Genomic DNA, 15,844 nt, shown 5'->3' with positions numbered 1-15,844 from the left:
ATATCTGATTTTACAGACCAGATTTGGAAGATCTCTTTGTCATATATTGCAAGTAACAATGAAGTGTTGCTATAGGAACAGAGATTATTCAACTATGATTCATTAAGGCAACTCCCCTCTGCTTTACTCAACCCCAAACTTGCGTACAAAAGATACAATATAACGTAACTTCCGCCCTGAACGGGCTGCCTGGGAATTCCTGTTCTATAGCTTGCTATTGTCATACACAAAGGCTAAGGTCAATGAACAAGAGCAACTTAAACATGGTGGGTTTCAGGCAGAAATATAGGGTGACTATACGGCTGCTGGACACTTAGGTTATGTCTACACTACATGTTCATTGGTAAAACTTTTGTTGGAAAAACACACTCCTGACCAATAAAAATTTTACCAACGAAAAGCGCCAGTGTGGACAGTGCTTTGTCAGCAGGAGATGCTCTAGTTTGAAAACTCACAGCAGTGAGTCTCAGAGCATGGGTCTACAGACTTGGGCTTGCACTGAGGCATTAAAACAAGCTGTGTAGATGTTTGGCCTTGGGTTCTAAAGCCCAGGGATGGGAGGTGGATTTCAGAGCCTGAGCTATAACATCTACACTGCTGTTTTCAGCACAGTAGCACTATAACATCTACACTGCTGTTTTTAGCACAGTAGCACAAATCTTGTGAGCCAGTCTCTAGAGCCAGGAGCTGAGATTACTGCCATCGATTTCAAACGCAGTGGTGAAGACAAACTCTAAGGCAGGGGTGGGCGAAGTACGGCCCACAGGCCAGATCTGGGCCCTCAGGGCTTTGGATCCAGCCTGCGGGATTACCCCCTATGGTGCCGTGGGCCCTGCGCCGCTCTCAGCAGCAGCCGGTCCAACGTCCCTGCAGCTCCCAGGGCCCTTGCCTCCAGGCACCGCCCCCCGCAGCTCCCATTGGCTGGGAACAGGGACCCGCGGCCAATGGAAGCTTTGGGGGAGGTACTTGGAGGCGCAGCAAGGGCAGCGCACGCAGACCCCTCTGCCCCACCTCCCCCAGGGGCTGCAGTGCTTCCTGGAGCAGTGCAGGGCTGGGGACAGGGCGGGCAGGCAGGGAGCCTGCCCTGGCTCCAGTGTGTGCCGCTGCCACCCCAGAGTCTGAACCTCTCCTGCACCCTGCACCCCGCCCCTCAACTCCCTGCCCTAAGCCCCTTGCCTGCACCACACATCTCTCCTGAACCCCAACTCCCTGCCCTGAACCCCCCTGTACATCCCACAACCCTCCTGCACCCCAATGCCCTGAGCACCTTGCTGCACCCAACCCCCTGCCCTGAGCCCCCTCCCACAGTCCGCACTCCTCCTGCACTCCTGCCCTGAGCCCCCTCCTGCACTTCACATCCCTCCTGCACCCCAACTCTCTGCCCTCAGCCCCCTCATATACCCGCACCCCTCCTCTGCCCCAGTGCCTTGCCCTGAGCCCCTTCCTGCACACCATACCCCCTCCCACACCCTGCACTCTCTCCGGGCCCCAACCCCCTGCCCTGGCCTTGCATACAATTTCCCCACCCAGATGTGGCCCTCGGCCCAAAAAGTTTGCATTCTAAGCCTGGGCTCTAAATCACGTTTGAGCCCACAAGAAATCCTTCTGCTATAACAAATCAGCCTGACTCAGGTCGGCAAGCACTCAGGACTCGAGTCCTAGGACAGTGCTATGGAGATGGGTCACAGCCCAAGTCCCACTGTGAATTGGATCCAAGCCCTGTCACTTTGCAGTGTGGCTGCAGCTCAAGCCGCAGACCTGAGTCAGAAGGTCTGTGTAATGCAGTATGGACGCATTAGCATGACCACAAGACTTGTGTCCAGCAATTGTAAACCCAGGTTTATAATGAATTGTGGACACTGAAGCGCAGGCTTGGAAACACCAAGTCTACAAGCGCAGGTCTCACAGACCCACGCTTATTGTGCAGTGCAGACATACCCTAAGAGGGTGGAGGCCACATGTGAAGTGCCCCAACTGGGTTTTCTGATTTTAGAGAAGAGATTTACAGAGTGGCCACGTCAAATTGCCTGACATTGCCTCTGAATGTCGGGAACCTCAATCCGAGAATGGACTTCCCAACAGTATGTGGTGGAGTGAAGGAAATGGGAAGTTCTCTGATTGAATTTCTCCAACAGCAGAGACAACTATGACCATTTTTCCTTTATTTTTTTAAATAAATATACTGTTCCCATAGTGGTACACAGTATTTTTCAGCTTTACCTGGCACCCGAAATAATAAGATGAAGGAGTAGGAATGCATGTTTATAAATACTCTTGGGCCTGGTAGTTTACTTAGGGTTTATCTACATGAGCACTTAGTTTGCAGCAAGCTAAGGTATAGCTCTACCCCCACACTAGCCTGCTATGTACTAAATGTTCATGTGCACCCTGCTGCTGCACGTTAAAATGCCCTAGTGCCCTTTGATCTTCTCCTGTTTCAAAGTGAGATAGATCAAAGTGCAGCAGTAGAGAACATTAGTAGATGACAGGAGGGCCCACACAGCTTGCTGCAAACTGTTAGTTTAGACAAACCCCCAGTAACTCTACCTAGCTTCATTCCCAAAGCCAGGGACTATCTGAAAGGGGTAACTCTGCCTACCTCTTACTGTGTAGGCTTCAGAAAAATATTTATTTTTTTCTCCTTCCCCAGGCCCTCCAAGGGCATGATCCTGTGAGGTGCTAAGTGTCCTCAGCTTCCTTCAACTTAAACAGAAGTTCAGGGTGATCAGTATCTTGCAGTATTTATTCCCAATTTTTTAAACATTATTTCCTCTAATTTTAAGGACCAGTGACAAGTGACACACATCAGGGTAAACTCACAATACTGCAGAGAAAATTCCAGCTGGCCACCCCCTTGCAAGGAACACTTACATAAGAAAGTGCATAACATTAGTATACAGGAACACATTTCTAAAACTTATGCAACTAGTTTCTGTTCTGCTAATCAATGCAAACTACTAGTCTCTCTTGACTCTTAAGCTTTACTAGGCGAAAGGTAGAGGCACTGTTAGGAGGTACCACAGTGTCACGACGCAAGTGCCAAAATTCTATTATGCTCTCTAAGGACTAACGTTATTAGGTAGATCTGGAGACAAGGATTATTGACAAAGTCGTGACATAGCATGAATCATCTCTTCGCAGGGTTCGCCTAATCAAACTGGAAGATATCAGTGTTTGTACTAGTACAAGGAAAAACCAAGACAACGGCTTATAAACACTGAGTCATCAAGGCAAGTCTGCTTTATGCAAAGCATTAAACTGAAGTGTTCAGCGATGCATACAAAATTGCAAAAGATATAGCACAAACTTTTTTTTTTTTAAGTGAGGCCAGAGATTTTGTTTTTAATTTGACACCGGAAATTAGATATGCCATATAATCCAAAAGCCAGACGCATTCTCTGACGTCCTTCTATAAGGAAATGATTCTAACATCTGTAGGTATAGCAGTTTACATCAAACAATAAGAGTCAGCAAATGTTCTATTTCTATTCAAATACAGCTTTTTATATAAAGAGACTATTCCATTGTTTATACAAAGAACAGCAATTTTTCATAAGGATTATTTATTTAGTGTGTGCATAGTCATCTAGCCAAGCGACGGCATCTTCAGTGGCATGATGCAGTTCTTCTAGGCCACCGCTGAACCTAGTCAGCAGGCATTCATCAACAATACGCATCATCATATGTGTTGCACTGCAGCTGCACGAAGGGCTGTCACGAAGGCCCCAGCGATACTGGTTGACTGCACAGAGACCTTGCTCGGTCTGAAACCTGTTCAATAGGGGCCACTAGCAGCGAGGCAGATCAAAACCAGGTGGGCCAATTGTGGGGCTGGCAACGAGGGACTGGTTGGGGATTATAACAGATATCCATTCCTCTCGTCAGAGTGTTTCCGCCTTAACATCCTGGCGTGGCGGATGAGACCATAGTGGGCGACGTGACGCTGGTGTAGCGGTGGTTTAAAAAGGGTTATTGACTTTGCTCATTTAGAGAAAGATTTTAACAGTGATCAAGTCATATTGTTAAGGAGGTAGAGCCACTTGTAACATAGAGGCCTGGATTTTTGGATTTTGTGCCTTATGTGTACATGTTCACTTTATCCATAGCAGCATGAATGCTGTTTTCATGGTATTCTGCCAGAGAACTTCCCAAAACATGAGTATACAATTAAATCCTGTTCCTGGAATTTTCTTTGCAATAGCCACAATACACATTTGTTGAAGAAAAACTGGTAAAAAGAGAAGGCTGCTAGTGCCTAATACATCAGAGAAATTGCTCCAAAACGTTTCTATACAGCTGCCAACTCCACTGACTTGCTGACCAAATGAAGATATAAGCTGTCTGGGGGCTACTTACAGTTATTCATGTAAATTTCCTAAATGTCAAAATATGTTAGAAATGTCAGTGCAATTAATTTAGTCATTTCCTCAACTTTTGCTGTTTTATCCATCCTGTTCTAGAGAGAAATTTCCCCTCACCACACATTGCAGGCATTTCCCAAGACATCTACCAAATGCTAGAAGGGAATCATAGACATTAGGTAATTAGAAAAAGGGAGAAACCTTGTATCACTGTTTTGGGGTTTAATCACATGAATACTTAAGGGTAAACTGTGGTCTTCTTTGGCAATAATACAATATCCACTAGCAAAATATTTAGTCACTAAATATAAATATAAAATCTTACAAAAATCTCACACAGTAAAAAGACATTCTATTAATATTTAAATAACGACTGACGATGCACTAAGGTGATCATTTATAGCAGGGGTCAGCAACCTTTCTGAAGTGGTGGGCCAACTCTTCATTTATTCACTCTAATTTAAGGTTTCACATGCAAGCAATACATTTTAACATTTTTAGAAGGTCTCTTTCTATAAGTCTATAATATATAACTAAACTATTGTTGTATGTAAAGTAAATACGGTGTTTAAAAAGTTTAAGAAGCTTCAATTAAACTAAAATGCAGAGCCCCCTGGACCAGTGACCAGAACCCAGGCAGTGTGAGTGCCACTGAAAACCAGCTCACATGCCACCTTCGGCACACATGCCGTAGGTAGCCTACCCCTGATTTATAGTAACTTGAACCCCATTCTTTTTCTTGCATACAGCAATGTCTCACATTATTATTTAAAGAGCATCTAAAGTGTGCCAGGTGCTTTACAGACAAAATAAAAGACACAGTCTGAAGAGCTGAAAATCTGCATACAGTAATATCAGACAAATTTGGGCTGGGGGATGTGGTTATAAATTATTCCAGAGGGAATTCTATGCCAAAAAATTAAAAATGCTGAGCAGAAAAAATAAAAATGCTGAGCACAATATTTTAAAATTTGGCAAAATGCTGTATTTTTATTTGTCAATAAATTATGTGAAGGCTTCAGCATAGCACTGGGGAGCACAGGCCACTGGCTGCACAAAGGTGGGAGATCACCCTGCAGTGCTCCGCCCGAGACATGACTCGGAGGCGAGACTGCACCCTGACACAGCGCAAGGGTTGGGCCTGCCCCGAATATATCCTGGGGCCCTGCCCCTCCGTGCCAGGCTCACCAAGTTAGCAAGTAAAAGGGACAGACTCTTGCACACATGCCCAGCCCTAGCCCCTGATCCAGGTGTGAGGCAAGCAGGCTGAGCCTGGCAGGATTCAAGTGTGGAGGGGCTTAGTGTGGGGGGACCCAGGTGTGGGGTGAGAGGGTTCTGTGTGTGGCAATCTGGATGCAGGCAGCCCGGTGGGGAGTCTGAGAGGGATCTGGATGCAGAGGGGCTTGGTGGGGAGTTCCGAGTGCAGCGGGAATGGGACTGTGCAGGGGGTCCAGGTGAAGGTGGTTGGGGCTCAGCAGAGGGGGTCTGGGTGTGGGGGGATGGGGCTTGAAGGGGGGGGTCAGGGTGTGGGTGACTCAGCACAGAGGTCTGGGTGCTGGGGGCCTGGGGCTTGGTGGGGTGAGGGATCTGGGTGCAGCTGGTTGGGGCTCAGTGGGGTGGGGATCCAGATTCGGGGAGCTCATTGAGGTAGTCCAGGTGTAAGGGGGATGGAGCTCATCAGGGTGGTGGTTAAAGAGCAGGGTGGTCTGGGTGCAGGAGTGGGAGTCCAGATGCAGGGGGGAGGGGCTCAACAGGGGTCCAAAAGCAGAGTGGCTGGGGCTCAGCAGCGGGGTCTGGGTGCAGGGGGACTTTGGATGCAAGGGAGGTGGGGCTTTTCTACAGTATCAAAGTGCTTCTCAAGTACATCAGGGCTGTGTAGCAAGAATCCTAGTGGCCCTTGAGTCTTCTCTTCCACTCTCCTCAAGCATGGGTAGACAACTTACAGTAGATTTCATTTACTGTTAAAAAATTATCATTCCAATTATAGGAGAAAATCTTTATCAAAGAGGAGAGTCTTGCAGCATGCCCTAAAAGTGTCAGATTCTGAGAGCTCACTCCACATCTTTGAACACACTCTGTGGTGACTCCTACACACTTCATCCTAGTCTTTGTGGGTGGGACTGTTCCCAGGGAGCACAGCTTTCTGTGCTCCCTGGGAACAGAATAGAGAGGTGGTCACTGATGTATCTGAGTTCTGACAAACTGACAGCTTTGAAGATCAGGCTAAAACCCTGAATGGAATGAAAATGGGCTGGGAGCCAAAGGAGGGATCAGAGCCCAGCTTTCTGGCCATGTTCCCTACTGAGGAAGCAGGCTGCTGTATTCTGAATAAGATGAGTGTGTGCATTGCTACCACAGTTAGTCAAGTAGAGTCAGCTACAGTAGCCCGGCAACAAGGTGATGAATGCATGGATTACTGTGGGCAGATCCTCATCTGAGAGGAAGGGGAAGTGGGTGGAAGGTGGCATTTTTCACAATTCTTGCAGGAATAGAAGAGGAGAGAGTAGAACTCCATAGTACTTGTCAGAGCTTGAATTACCGGGGGCATAGGCTCTGATTCCATGGGGGCTGGAGCACCCATGACTTAAAATTAGTGGAGCACCCACCGGCAGCCACAAGGACAGCATTATATCGGAGTTGAGGTATATTACCGACCACCTGACCAGGATGGTGACAGAGACTGTAAAATGCTCAGGGAGATTAGAGACACTATTAAAACTCAACAATAATGGGGGATTTCAACTATTCTATAGACTGGGTACATGTCACCTTAGGAAGGGATGCAGAGATAAAGTTTCTTGACACTTTAAATGACTGCTTCTTGGAGCAGCTAGTCCTGGAACCCCCAAGAGGAGAGGCAATTCTTGATTTAGTCCTAAGTGGAGCACAGAATCACATCCAAGAGGTGAATATAGTTGAACTGCTTGGTAATGGTGACCATAATATAATTAAATGTAACATCCCTGTGGTGGGGAAAACATCACAGAGGCCCAACACTGTAGCACTGAATTTCAGAAAGGGGATTACACAAAAATGTGGAGGTTAGTTGAACAGAAATTAAAAGATACAGCACCAAAAGTAAAATCCCTGCAGCTGCATGGAAACTTTAAAAAACACCATAATAAAGGCTCAACTTAAATGTATACCCCAAATTAAAAAACATAGTAAGAGGACCAAAACAGAGGCACCATAGCTAAACAACAAAGTAAAAGAAGCAGTGAGATGCAAAAAGGCATCTGAAGTTAAATCCTAGTGAGGAAAATAGAAAGGAGTATAAACTCTGGCAAATGAAGTGTAAAAATATAATTAGGAAGGCCAAAAAATAATTTGAAGAATAGCTAGCCAAAGACTCAAAAAGTAATAGCAAAAAAATTTTAAGTACATCAGAAGCAGGAAGTCTGCTAAACAACCAGTGGGGACACTGGATGATCAAGATGCTAAAGGAGCACTCAAGGATGATAAGGCCATTGCGGAAAAACTAAATGAATTCTTTGGACTGGTCTTCACGGTTGAGGATGTGAGGGAGATTCCCAAACCTGAGCCATTCTTTTTAGGTGACAAATCTGAGGAACTGTCCCAGACTGAAGTGTCATTTGAGAAGGTTTTGGAACAAATTGATAAACTAAACAGCAACAAGTCACCAGGACCAGATGGTATTCACCCAAGAGTTCTGAAGGAACTCAAATGAGAAATTGCAGGACTATGAACTGTCATCTGTAACCTATCGTTTAAATCAGCATCTGTAATAAATGACTGGAGGATAGCTAATGTGGCGCCAATTTTTTTAAAGGACACCAGCGGTGACCCTGGCAATTACACGCTGGTAAGAACACCTCCATTAGCATGGGTGGTGCATAATGGAGGCTAGGGGAGGCTAAGCCCCCCCAAACCTCATGCTACCAGGTGGGATGGAGAAAACAGGCGGAATTGGGGCCCTTGGAAAAATCTCCCTCCACCATGGCACAGAGCTTTTCTGGTCTCGGGGCCACAGTGGGGGAAGAGGGGGGTGACATGGCAGAGGAGGAAGAGGAGCAAGTAGGGGGGTGGAGCAGGGTCTTGAGGGGGAAGGGAGTGGTGGAGTGGAGATGGAATGGGGACGGAGCTGCAGGGGAAGGGACAAAACGAAAGAGGGGCTCCGGGCTCAGAGCTCCAGCCAGGGTCATGAGCTCCACCATGGCCCTGACCGAGCCCTCAGCGCCCTCTCTCCCCATTAAGAGGGGACTGAGAGCCGGGGTGGGGCCTTCATCAGAGGAGGCAGGGCTTTGGGAAACTTCACATGCCACTCATGTCCACTAGCTATGCTGACAGAACAGCACTTATTCTGCTCGCCAAGCACCGCTACACTAGACATTTTGTCAGTATAGCTATGTTGGTCAGGGGTGCACTTTTTTCAGACCCCTGAATGACATAACTATGTCCAAGTACAGATAAAGCCTGAGACTGAGAATCTTTAGGAAGTGAAAGAAAGTTCTTGTACAGGATACAGATTTAAACTGCCATTAAGTTCCTGCCTACACAGGGAAACTGATCAGCAGGGGTTCTCTTTTCTAGTGCTATGTATTACAATAATTATCTTCTCCTGCTTGATTTGCATTAACATATTCAGTATTCAAATTCAAAAGATTTCTCTAACATGTGCTACAAAAATGCTGCTGATCACTTGCAAGATAGGGTAAGTAATAAAACGAGGCAGTGATTGGTTTATGCTCACTTAAGTGTACTGAAAAGTGTAACTCCTTATGAATAATTAACCTGCACTTACAGTTTGAGACTGGTTCCTTTTGTTAGAAACATTGGCAACATTGAGTCCATCTATCACAATATCATACGGAGGATGATTTTCCACAAAGTTTTGAAATTCTTCAAGTTCCTAGAAGAAGGAGAAAAGAAAAAAAAATATATTAAACAGGAATTTTTTTTTAAGCTTTTTTGAAAAAGCCCAAAAAAACCTAAACCTCTCACTTCACTATCGTCTTCTGCCTTTGATATCTTTAACAAAATATTTGCTGCAACACCTTCAAGGGATGTTAACAATGTACTAGATGCTTTCCATTACATTTTTCTTTTCTTACGATTGAACAAATGCCACAGTTTCTACCCCTCTTAAACTCACAGTATAAACTGAACATTTTTTGACAAAAATAGGTAGGTCAGTCAAAATCTGACAGAAGCTTCAAAGCTGGGTACAGCTTTTTAATTTCATTTAAAAAGAAAATAAGAGACTTGGGTTCCATTCCCAGCTGTGTGCCATTGACGAGCTGTGTAACCATGGGCAAGATACGTTGCCACTCCATGCTTCGGTTTCTCCATCAGCAAAATGGGAATAACACTATTTAGCTTCTTTAGTAAAGAGCTTTGAGATCTCTGAAAGTAAAGCATTAAATAAGAGATTCTTGTTGATATATTTGCTTACTACTCTGGTTGTAAGGCATACACAAAGCTTTTAAAGCAGGTAAATACAGAACTTTGCTATGTCAGAAATGTCACCAAATGGCTGATCAAAGAGCCATCTCTCCAACGCTTCTAGCCAAAGGGAAATCATTGTTGCATCAGACCAGTCTAGAAGAGCTCTGTGTAAGCTCAAAAGTTTTTCTCTCACCAACAGAAGATTGTCCACAACAGAAGATTGTCCAATAAAAAAATATTGCCTCATCCACCTTGTCTCTCACTAGTATCCTGTGGGACCAACATGGCGACAACAACACTGCATACAGGGATGGGTAGCATTTAACAGAGGAGGAATTCAGTCATGAATGACAATAGATTTAAAAATTTTATTAAGATGATGTTTTAAAAAAAAGTGAACAGTACAGAGTTTAAGCATAGAAGTTTCTGGTTATCAGGGAATAATGTACAGATTATCAAGGGCTGCGAAATTCGGTTTAAGATCGGGTGGCATAAGAAATAAATAATCTGCAATATCCTCAATTGGGGGTAAAAGGTTGATGGGTCAAAGTACAGACACTGAGATATGAGGGTATGAAGTTCGTATAATGGCTATGTTCAGGTGTGGAGTATAATGAGTGGATACGATGATGAGGATGAGTTGACTCTCATTTGGTGAGATTTAATGTTCAGTGAATTTATGGTTCCAGTTCATATGGTCCAACGGACAAAGTCTCTCGGTCATTTTCTCGTAGTCAAAGAGCGATGTCACTCTGGCTCACGCCTCCTGGTACTGTCGGTGACCGGTGACATGTTCAATGTAGATGTCCCTGGACCACTGGATGGTGTATGAGACCATAAGGCACCACATAAGTCGTGCGTAGCGTCGACCGATCCCGCAGGTTCTCAGCACACGCTCGTTGCAGGGGTCTCAGGCACCCAAGGCTCCGACGATCAGGGCGTCTATCTACACCTCGTACCCCTTTGCTGTCAGGGTGTTGGTCGGGGGAGCGTATTTTTCCAGCTTACGAGCTCAGACTTCGCTAAAAGCCAGGGTCCTGTTCTCAAAGGAGACCGTGACGTCGACGAGGATGATCTTTTTCTGGGCCTCGTCGGTGATGACGATGTCAGGTCGCAGCTGGCTGTCGGTACCGGGGATGGCGCCGTTCATGGAGATCTCCCTCAGGCATGGTGCGATGGCTTTCCCCAGGCAGTTCTGGATGGTGTTGCGGCGCAGCTGCCAGGCTCTGGAGTGGGGTTTGCAGCTGCACAAGATGTGGGGAAGGGTCTTCACACACCTCTCCCCTCACAAGTCCTAGTATTTGCATTCCTGCACAGGTTAGCAAGCCATAGGACATGGCAGTTGCATAGATATGGGGAGGCTTTGTACTAAATAGGGCTGTTTGAAACTATGGGAATGGCACAGCATTATCTTTGTGGAATGCTTTGTAGTTCTACCAGATTCATACACTAGAACATGCAGCATCTGTAAGTAACACTATCTACCACCCTAGTTTGCCTAGGATGCTGTCAATGTGAAATCTAATCAGTTTTTTAAAAGTAATTTCAGACTATGTGTGACCTGGAGTCCCCAGTGACGTTGTTTTGGGTTTTACAATCACCCATTTTGAGTTTTGTGGGTGTTTTTTTTTTTTTTTTTAAGTTTTTCTCTCTCCTGTTGTGCTTTGTGAAAAATCCACACAAATAACTGAGGAAAACTGACTGATTAGACAGGAAAACAGACACAGAAATGACTACACTCAAAAAGTTGTCAAATATAGAACAAAAACTACGAAAATAGAGAAAAAATATTTTTCCTCTCATTGCTTTCAGTTACAGGTTACAGCTGAGATTATTGTAACAATAGCAAGTAAAACAATTTCAGACAAAAATGTGGCTTTGAAATTGACAATGTCCCTTTCACCAACCATTGCAGTGTGCTAGAGTCAGCTTTCATTTCTGCTGATATGGAAAAAGAGAAACTCAGCTGAAATCAGTGGATTTACATATATTTTAGCCCAGTTTTTAATTAGTGTTTAATGGCAAGCTTTTTGTAATGTAATCACCAGAAAATCCTCAGCAGATAGAGGCTTCTATGTGTATTCAGTTGCTGGTACATCATGCACTATTCTGAAATATATTCCAAGTTAGTCCCTGATAAACCTGAGCAATATACTGAAAACATCAGCATCATCAGAGTATATTTTAAACCTTCGGAAGAGAAATTACCTGATAACAAACACGCAGGGAAATCCCTCGGATTATGGAACATGAAAGTATGTACTGCAAGTGTGTCTCCAAAATGAACCCAATCAACTCGTGTGTCATCAGTCTCCTCTAATAACCTCCTGCATATCTCCAACACAAAAGGAAAGTAGAACTAGCCACACAAGTATAGTTTGTTTCTTAGGAAACTGCTGTGTGACCTGTTACTAAGAACACACCTTTGCAACTATTCTGGGTATCCCCTGCAGTCCACTCAAGAAACCATTTTCATGCCATTAATAGTATTATTAATAGTTCTTCTTGGGAGAAATTTTTTGGACATTTTATTAGGTGCCAATCCTCCTTCTACTGAAGTCAAAGGGAATTTTGCCACTGACTTCAACTGCAGCAGGACATCCCTTTTTAAGTGCAGGTTAATGCTGTACTTAAAAACAGAATCCGAGACAGAGCAGATAAAGATACATAGATATATTTTATTGAAGAGACATCCCTTTTCAAATTTTCCTTGAGACACTAATGCGCCTGCTGTCTGGACAATACATTTGAGTTGAAGAATTCATCATCCTCACACCATGATCACTAATTAAACCGTTCAGGTGGTGAAGGTATTGGGTTCCATGTTGATTGAGATTAACAGGGTAAATTAACTCCTGACATTAACAATTTTAACAACTGACCACTCTCCAATCTCCCTTTTTTGGGAAAGGTCATAGAGAGGGTTGCAGCCAGAAAACTATAAGAGTTTTGGGATTCCTCAAATTTGCATGAGCTCTATCACATATAGGCTTGGTCATGAGACAACAATTGTGGTGGTGGCACTACTTGATTATTTCGCCCTAGAAACTGACAATGAAAAAGTGTTCAGGTTAATTCTTTTACATCTATTAGCAGCCTTTTGCACTATGGATCAGAAGATGTTGTTGACGTGTATGGAAAAAGCTTCTTCCTAAGAGGTGTCACTGGAGGATTGGTTATTAGGGAGACATGGACTGCAATGTGCTCCATATGCTGATGAAACCCGGCTCTTTGTTTCTATCAAGTCTGATCCAGATGGTGCAGTGGAACAAATTACCTAGTGCCTACACAAACTTGGTAAGTTCCCGTGATTCATTTTGAATAAGACCAAGATGGTGTTGGTGGGTTGGGGAAGGCAGCCAGAAGAGCTAGTGAAGTGCCTCTGTATGACAACCATTTGTAACATTGGTGTATAATCTAAGTATTTTATTACAACCTGAGCTGCTCCTGAATGCCAAAGCACTTTTTTCCATTTGCACCTATTTAGAGAAGTGAAACATTTACACTTCAATCTAGACTTCTGCCATAATTAATCTCATCTCTGACCCTTGACAAATGATATAATGTTCTCTACACAGTGCTGCCCTTTGAAGTAACGGAATCACAGAAATGTAGGAATGGAAGAGATCTTGAGAGGTTATCAAGTCCAGCTTCCTGCACTGAAGCAGGACCAAGTAAACTCGACCAACCCTCACAGATGTTGGTCCAACTTGTTCTTGAAAACCACCAAGGACAGGGATTCCAAATCCCCTTGGAAGCCTATTCTAGAGCTTAACTAGCCTCATAGAAAGCTTTTCCTAATATCTAAGCTAAGTCTCTCTCTTGCTGCAGATTAAGCCCCATTACTTCTCGTCCTACCGTCAGCAGACATGCACCATCCTCTATATAACAGCACTTAGCATATTTGAGGACTGTTATCAGGCCTCTCCTCGATCTTTTTTTCCTCAAGACTAAATATACCCAATATATTTTAGTTTTTCTTCATAGGTCAGGTTTTCTAAACCTTTTATCATTTTTTTTGTCCTCTTCTGGACTCTCCTGAATTTGTCCACATCTTTCCTAAACTGTGGGCCCAGAACTGGACACAGTAGGCCAAGGCTTCACCAGTGCTGAGTAGAACTGGACAATTACCTCGCATGTCTTACAGACACTCAAGTTAATACACTCCAGAATGATAATAACCTTTGTTACAACAGCATCACATAATGGCTCATATTCAATTTATGATCCCCCATAACCCCAAGGTCCTTTTCAGCAGTACAACCACTTTGCCAGTTATTCCCCATTTTGTAGTTGTATAATTGATTTTCCTTCCTAACTGCAGTACTTTGCATTTATCTTTACTGAATTTCATCTTGGTGAATTCAGACCAATTCTCCAATGTGTCAAGGTGCTTAAATCCTGCTCTCCAAAGTACTTGGTATCATCTGCAAATTTTATAAGCATACTCTCCACTCCATTATCCAAATCATTAATGAAAATATTGAATAGAACCGGATCCAGGACTGACTATGTGGGATACCACTGGATATGCCCTCCCAGTTTGACAGTGAACCATTGATAAATACTCTTTGAATATAGTCTTTCAACCAGTTGTGCACCCATGTCATAGTAAATACATCACGACCACATTTCCATAGTTTGCTTATGGGAATCTGGTGTGAAACTATCAAAAACCTTACTAAAAATCAAGATATATCATGTCTTCTGCTTCCCCCTATTCACTAGGCCAGTAACCCTGCCAAAGAAGGGAATTAGGTTGGTTTGGCATAATTTTTTTTTCACAAATCCACACTGGCTATTTCTCATAATTGTATTATCCTCTAGGTGCTTACAAATTGATTGTTTAAGTTTGATTGTTCCAGTATCTTTCCATCATGTGAAAACTAAAGTTACTATGCAATATGCAGTCCAACTTATTAAGTGGAGTTACCCATTGGAAACACATTACACAAAAGGTTCAGGGTCTGAACTAGGTGCCAATAGGTTTAAGGGTGGAATTAAGAAAATATTGTCATTAACCTATAAAGTTCTAAATTGTTTGGTAACTGGATGATAATCAGGAGGATGTGATTTTTAAGGGTCCAACCTCTCACAACCTGCTAGAGCAAGAAGTGCTTTGGCAGGAGCTATCACAAACAAGTTTCCTGAAAAGTTTTTCAAGCTCTGGTTATTGACCAATAATTGGAAAGAAGATAGTATGAACTCTGATTTTGATCATAAAAAGAAAGAAAAAAGAGCACACTAAGCTATTGCAGAGCACAACACACTCATTTGGCTAAAAAAGAAAACCCTGCAGGGCCATACCGAGCTATCACTATAGCTTCAAATTCAGTCAATAATTTCCTACTTATGGCAACTAATATGAATAATAGGGTTTCATGTGTTAACTGTATAACAACTGAAATGACAGATAAGCATGCCCGGTTACTCAGAGTGTTAACATTTCTAATATGAACTACAAGGTGAACTGAACTGTACAGCACACACGCCAGCACCACTGAGGTCAATCATCTTTCATATAAACTTTATTGCAGTTTGTTTCATAGCTTAAATAAATAGGATTACAGAGAAATAATAGAAAAGGAATACATCAAAATATACAGATCTCAGTAACAATACTTGGCCCTGATATAGCTCTTTTCCACCATAGATCTCGGAGTGCTTTATAAAAATGAGTAGGTGTCATTATGCTCATCAAACAGATGGGAAAAACTGAGGCACAGAAAGATAAGTGGAATTCTCCAAGATCACAAAAAGTTAACAGCAGAACCAGAAACAAAACCGAGTTTTTCTGCCTTCCAGGCCTGTGCTCTATTCTCTGGACTCATGGATTCAAAATAAGACAGTAAGTCACTGAGGTGGTGTGATACAGGATGGCAGTTCAATATGTCTTGACAATTAAAAAATGAGGGAGTATTTGCACCACTAATACCAAGATTGGGAGAAGGTCAGAGAAGAGCAGTAGTGGATGAGTAAAGTGTACAAACAGCAAACCAGAGTGTATTTTACAAGCAAGGGCTATTTTCACTATATCAACACTTGTACTCAATACTTAAAGCCAGTAGACTATTTTT

At 43.5% G+C, this 15,844-nt stretch overlaps 1 protein-coding gene across 10 annotated transcripts in view; it reads right to left on the bottom strand.

Moving 5' to 3' along the window:
* The window catches only part of PRORP (protein only RNase P catalytic subunit), an 87,601-nt gene that overhangs the window by 57,179 nt on the left and 14,578 nt on the right, over positions 1 to 15,844 (bottom strand). For all 10 annotated transcript variants that reach the window (XM_050953896.1, XM_050953898.1, XM_050953902.1 and 7 more), the window contains one exon: positions 9,124 to 9,231. In XM_050953896.1, the coding sequence (XP_050809853.1) occupies positions 9,124 to 9,231 (108 nt within the window). The remainder of the gene's footprint in view (positions 1 to 9,123; positions 9,232 to 15,844) is intronic.

Source organism: Gopherus flavomarginatus, chromosome 5 (genome assembly GCF_025201925.1).
Source record: "Gopherus flavomarginatus isolate rGopFla2 chromosome 5, rGopFla2.mat.asm, whole genome shotgun sequence".
NCBI lineage: Eukaryota > Metazoa > Chordata > Testudines > Testudinidae > Gopherus > Gopherus flavomarginatus.
This window is presented reverse-complemented; position numbering and strand designations above follow the sequence as displayed.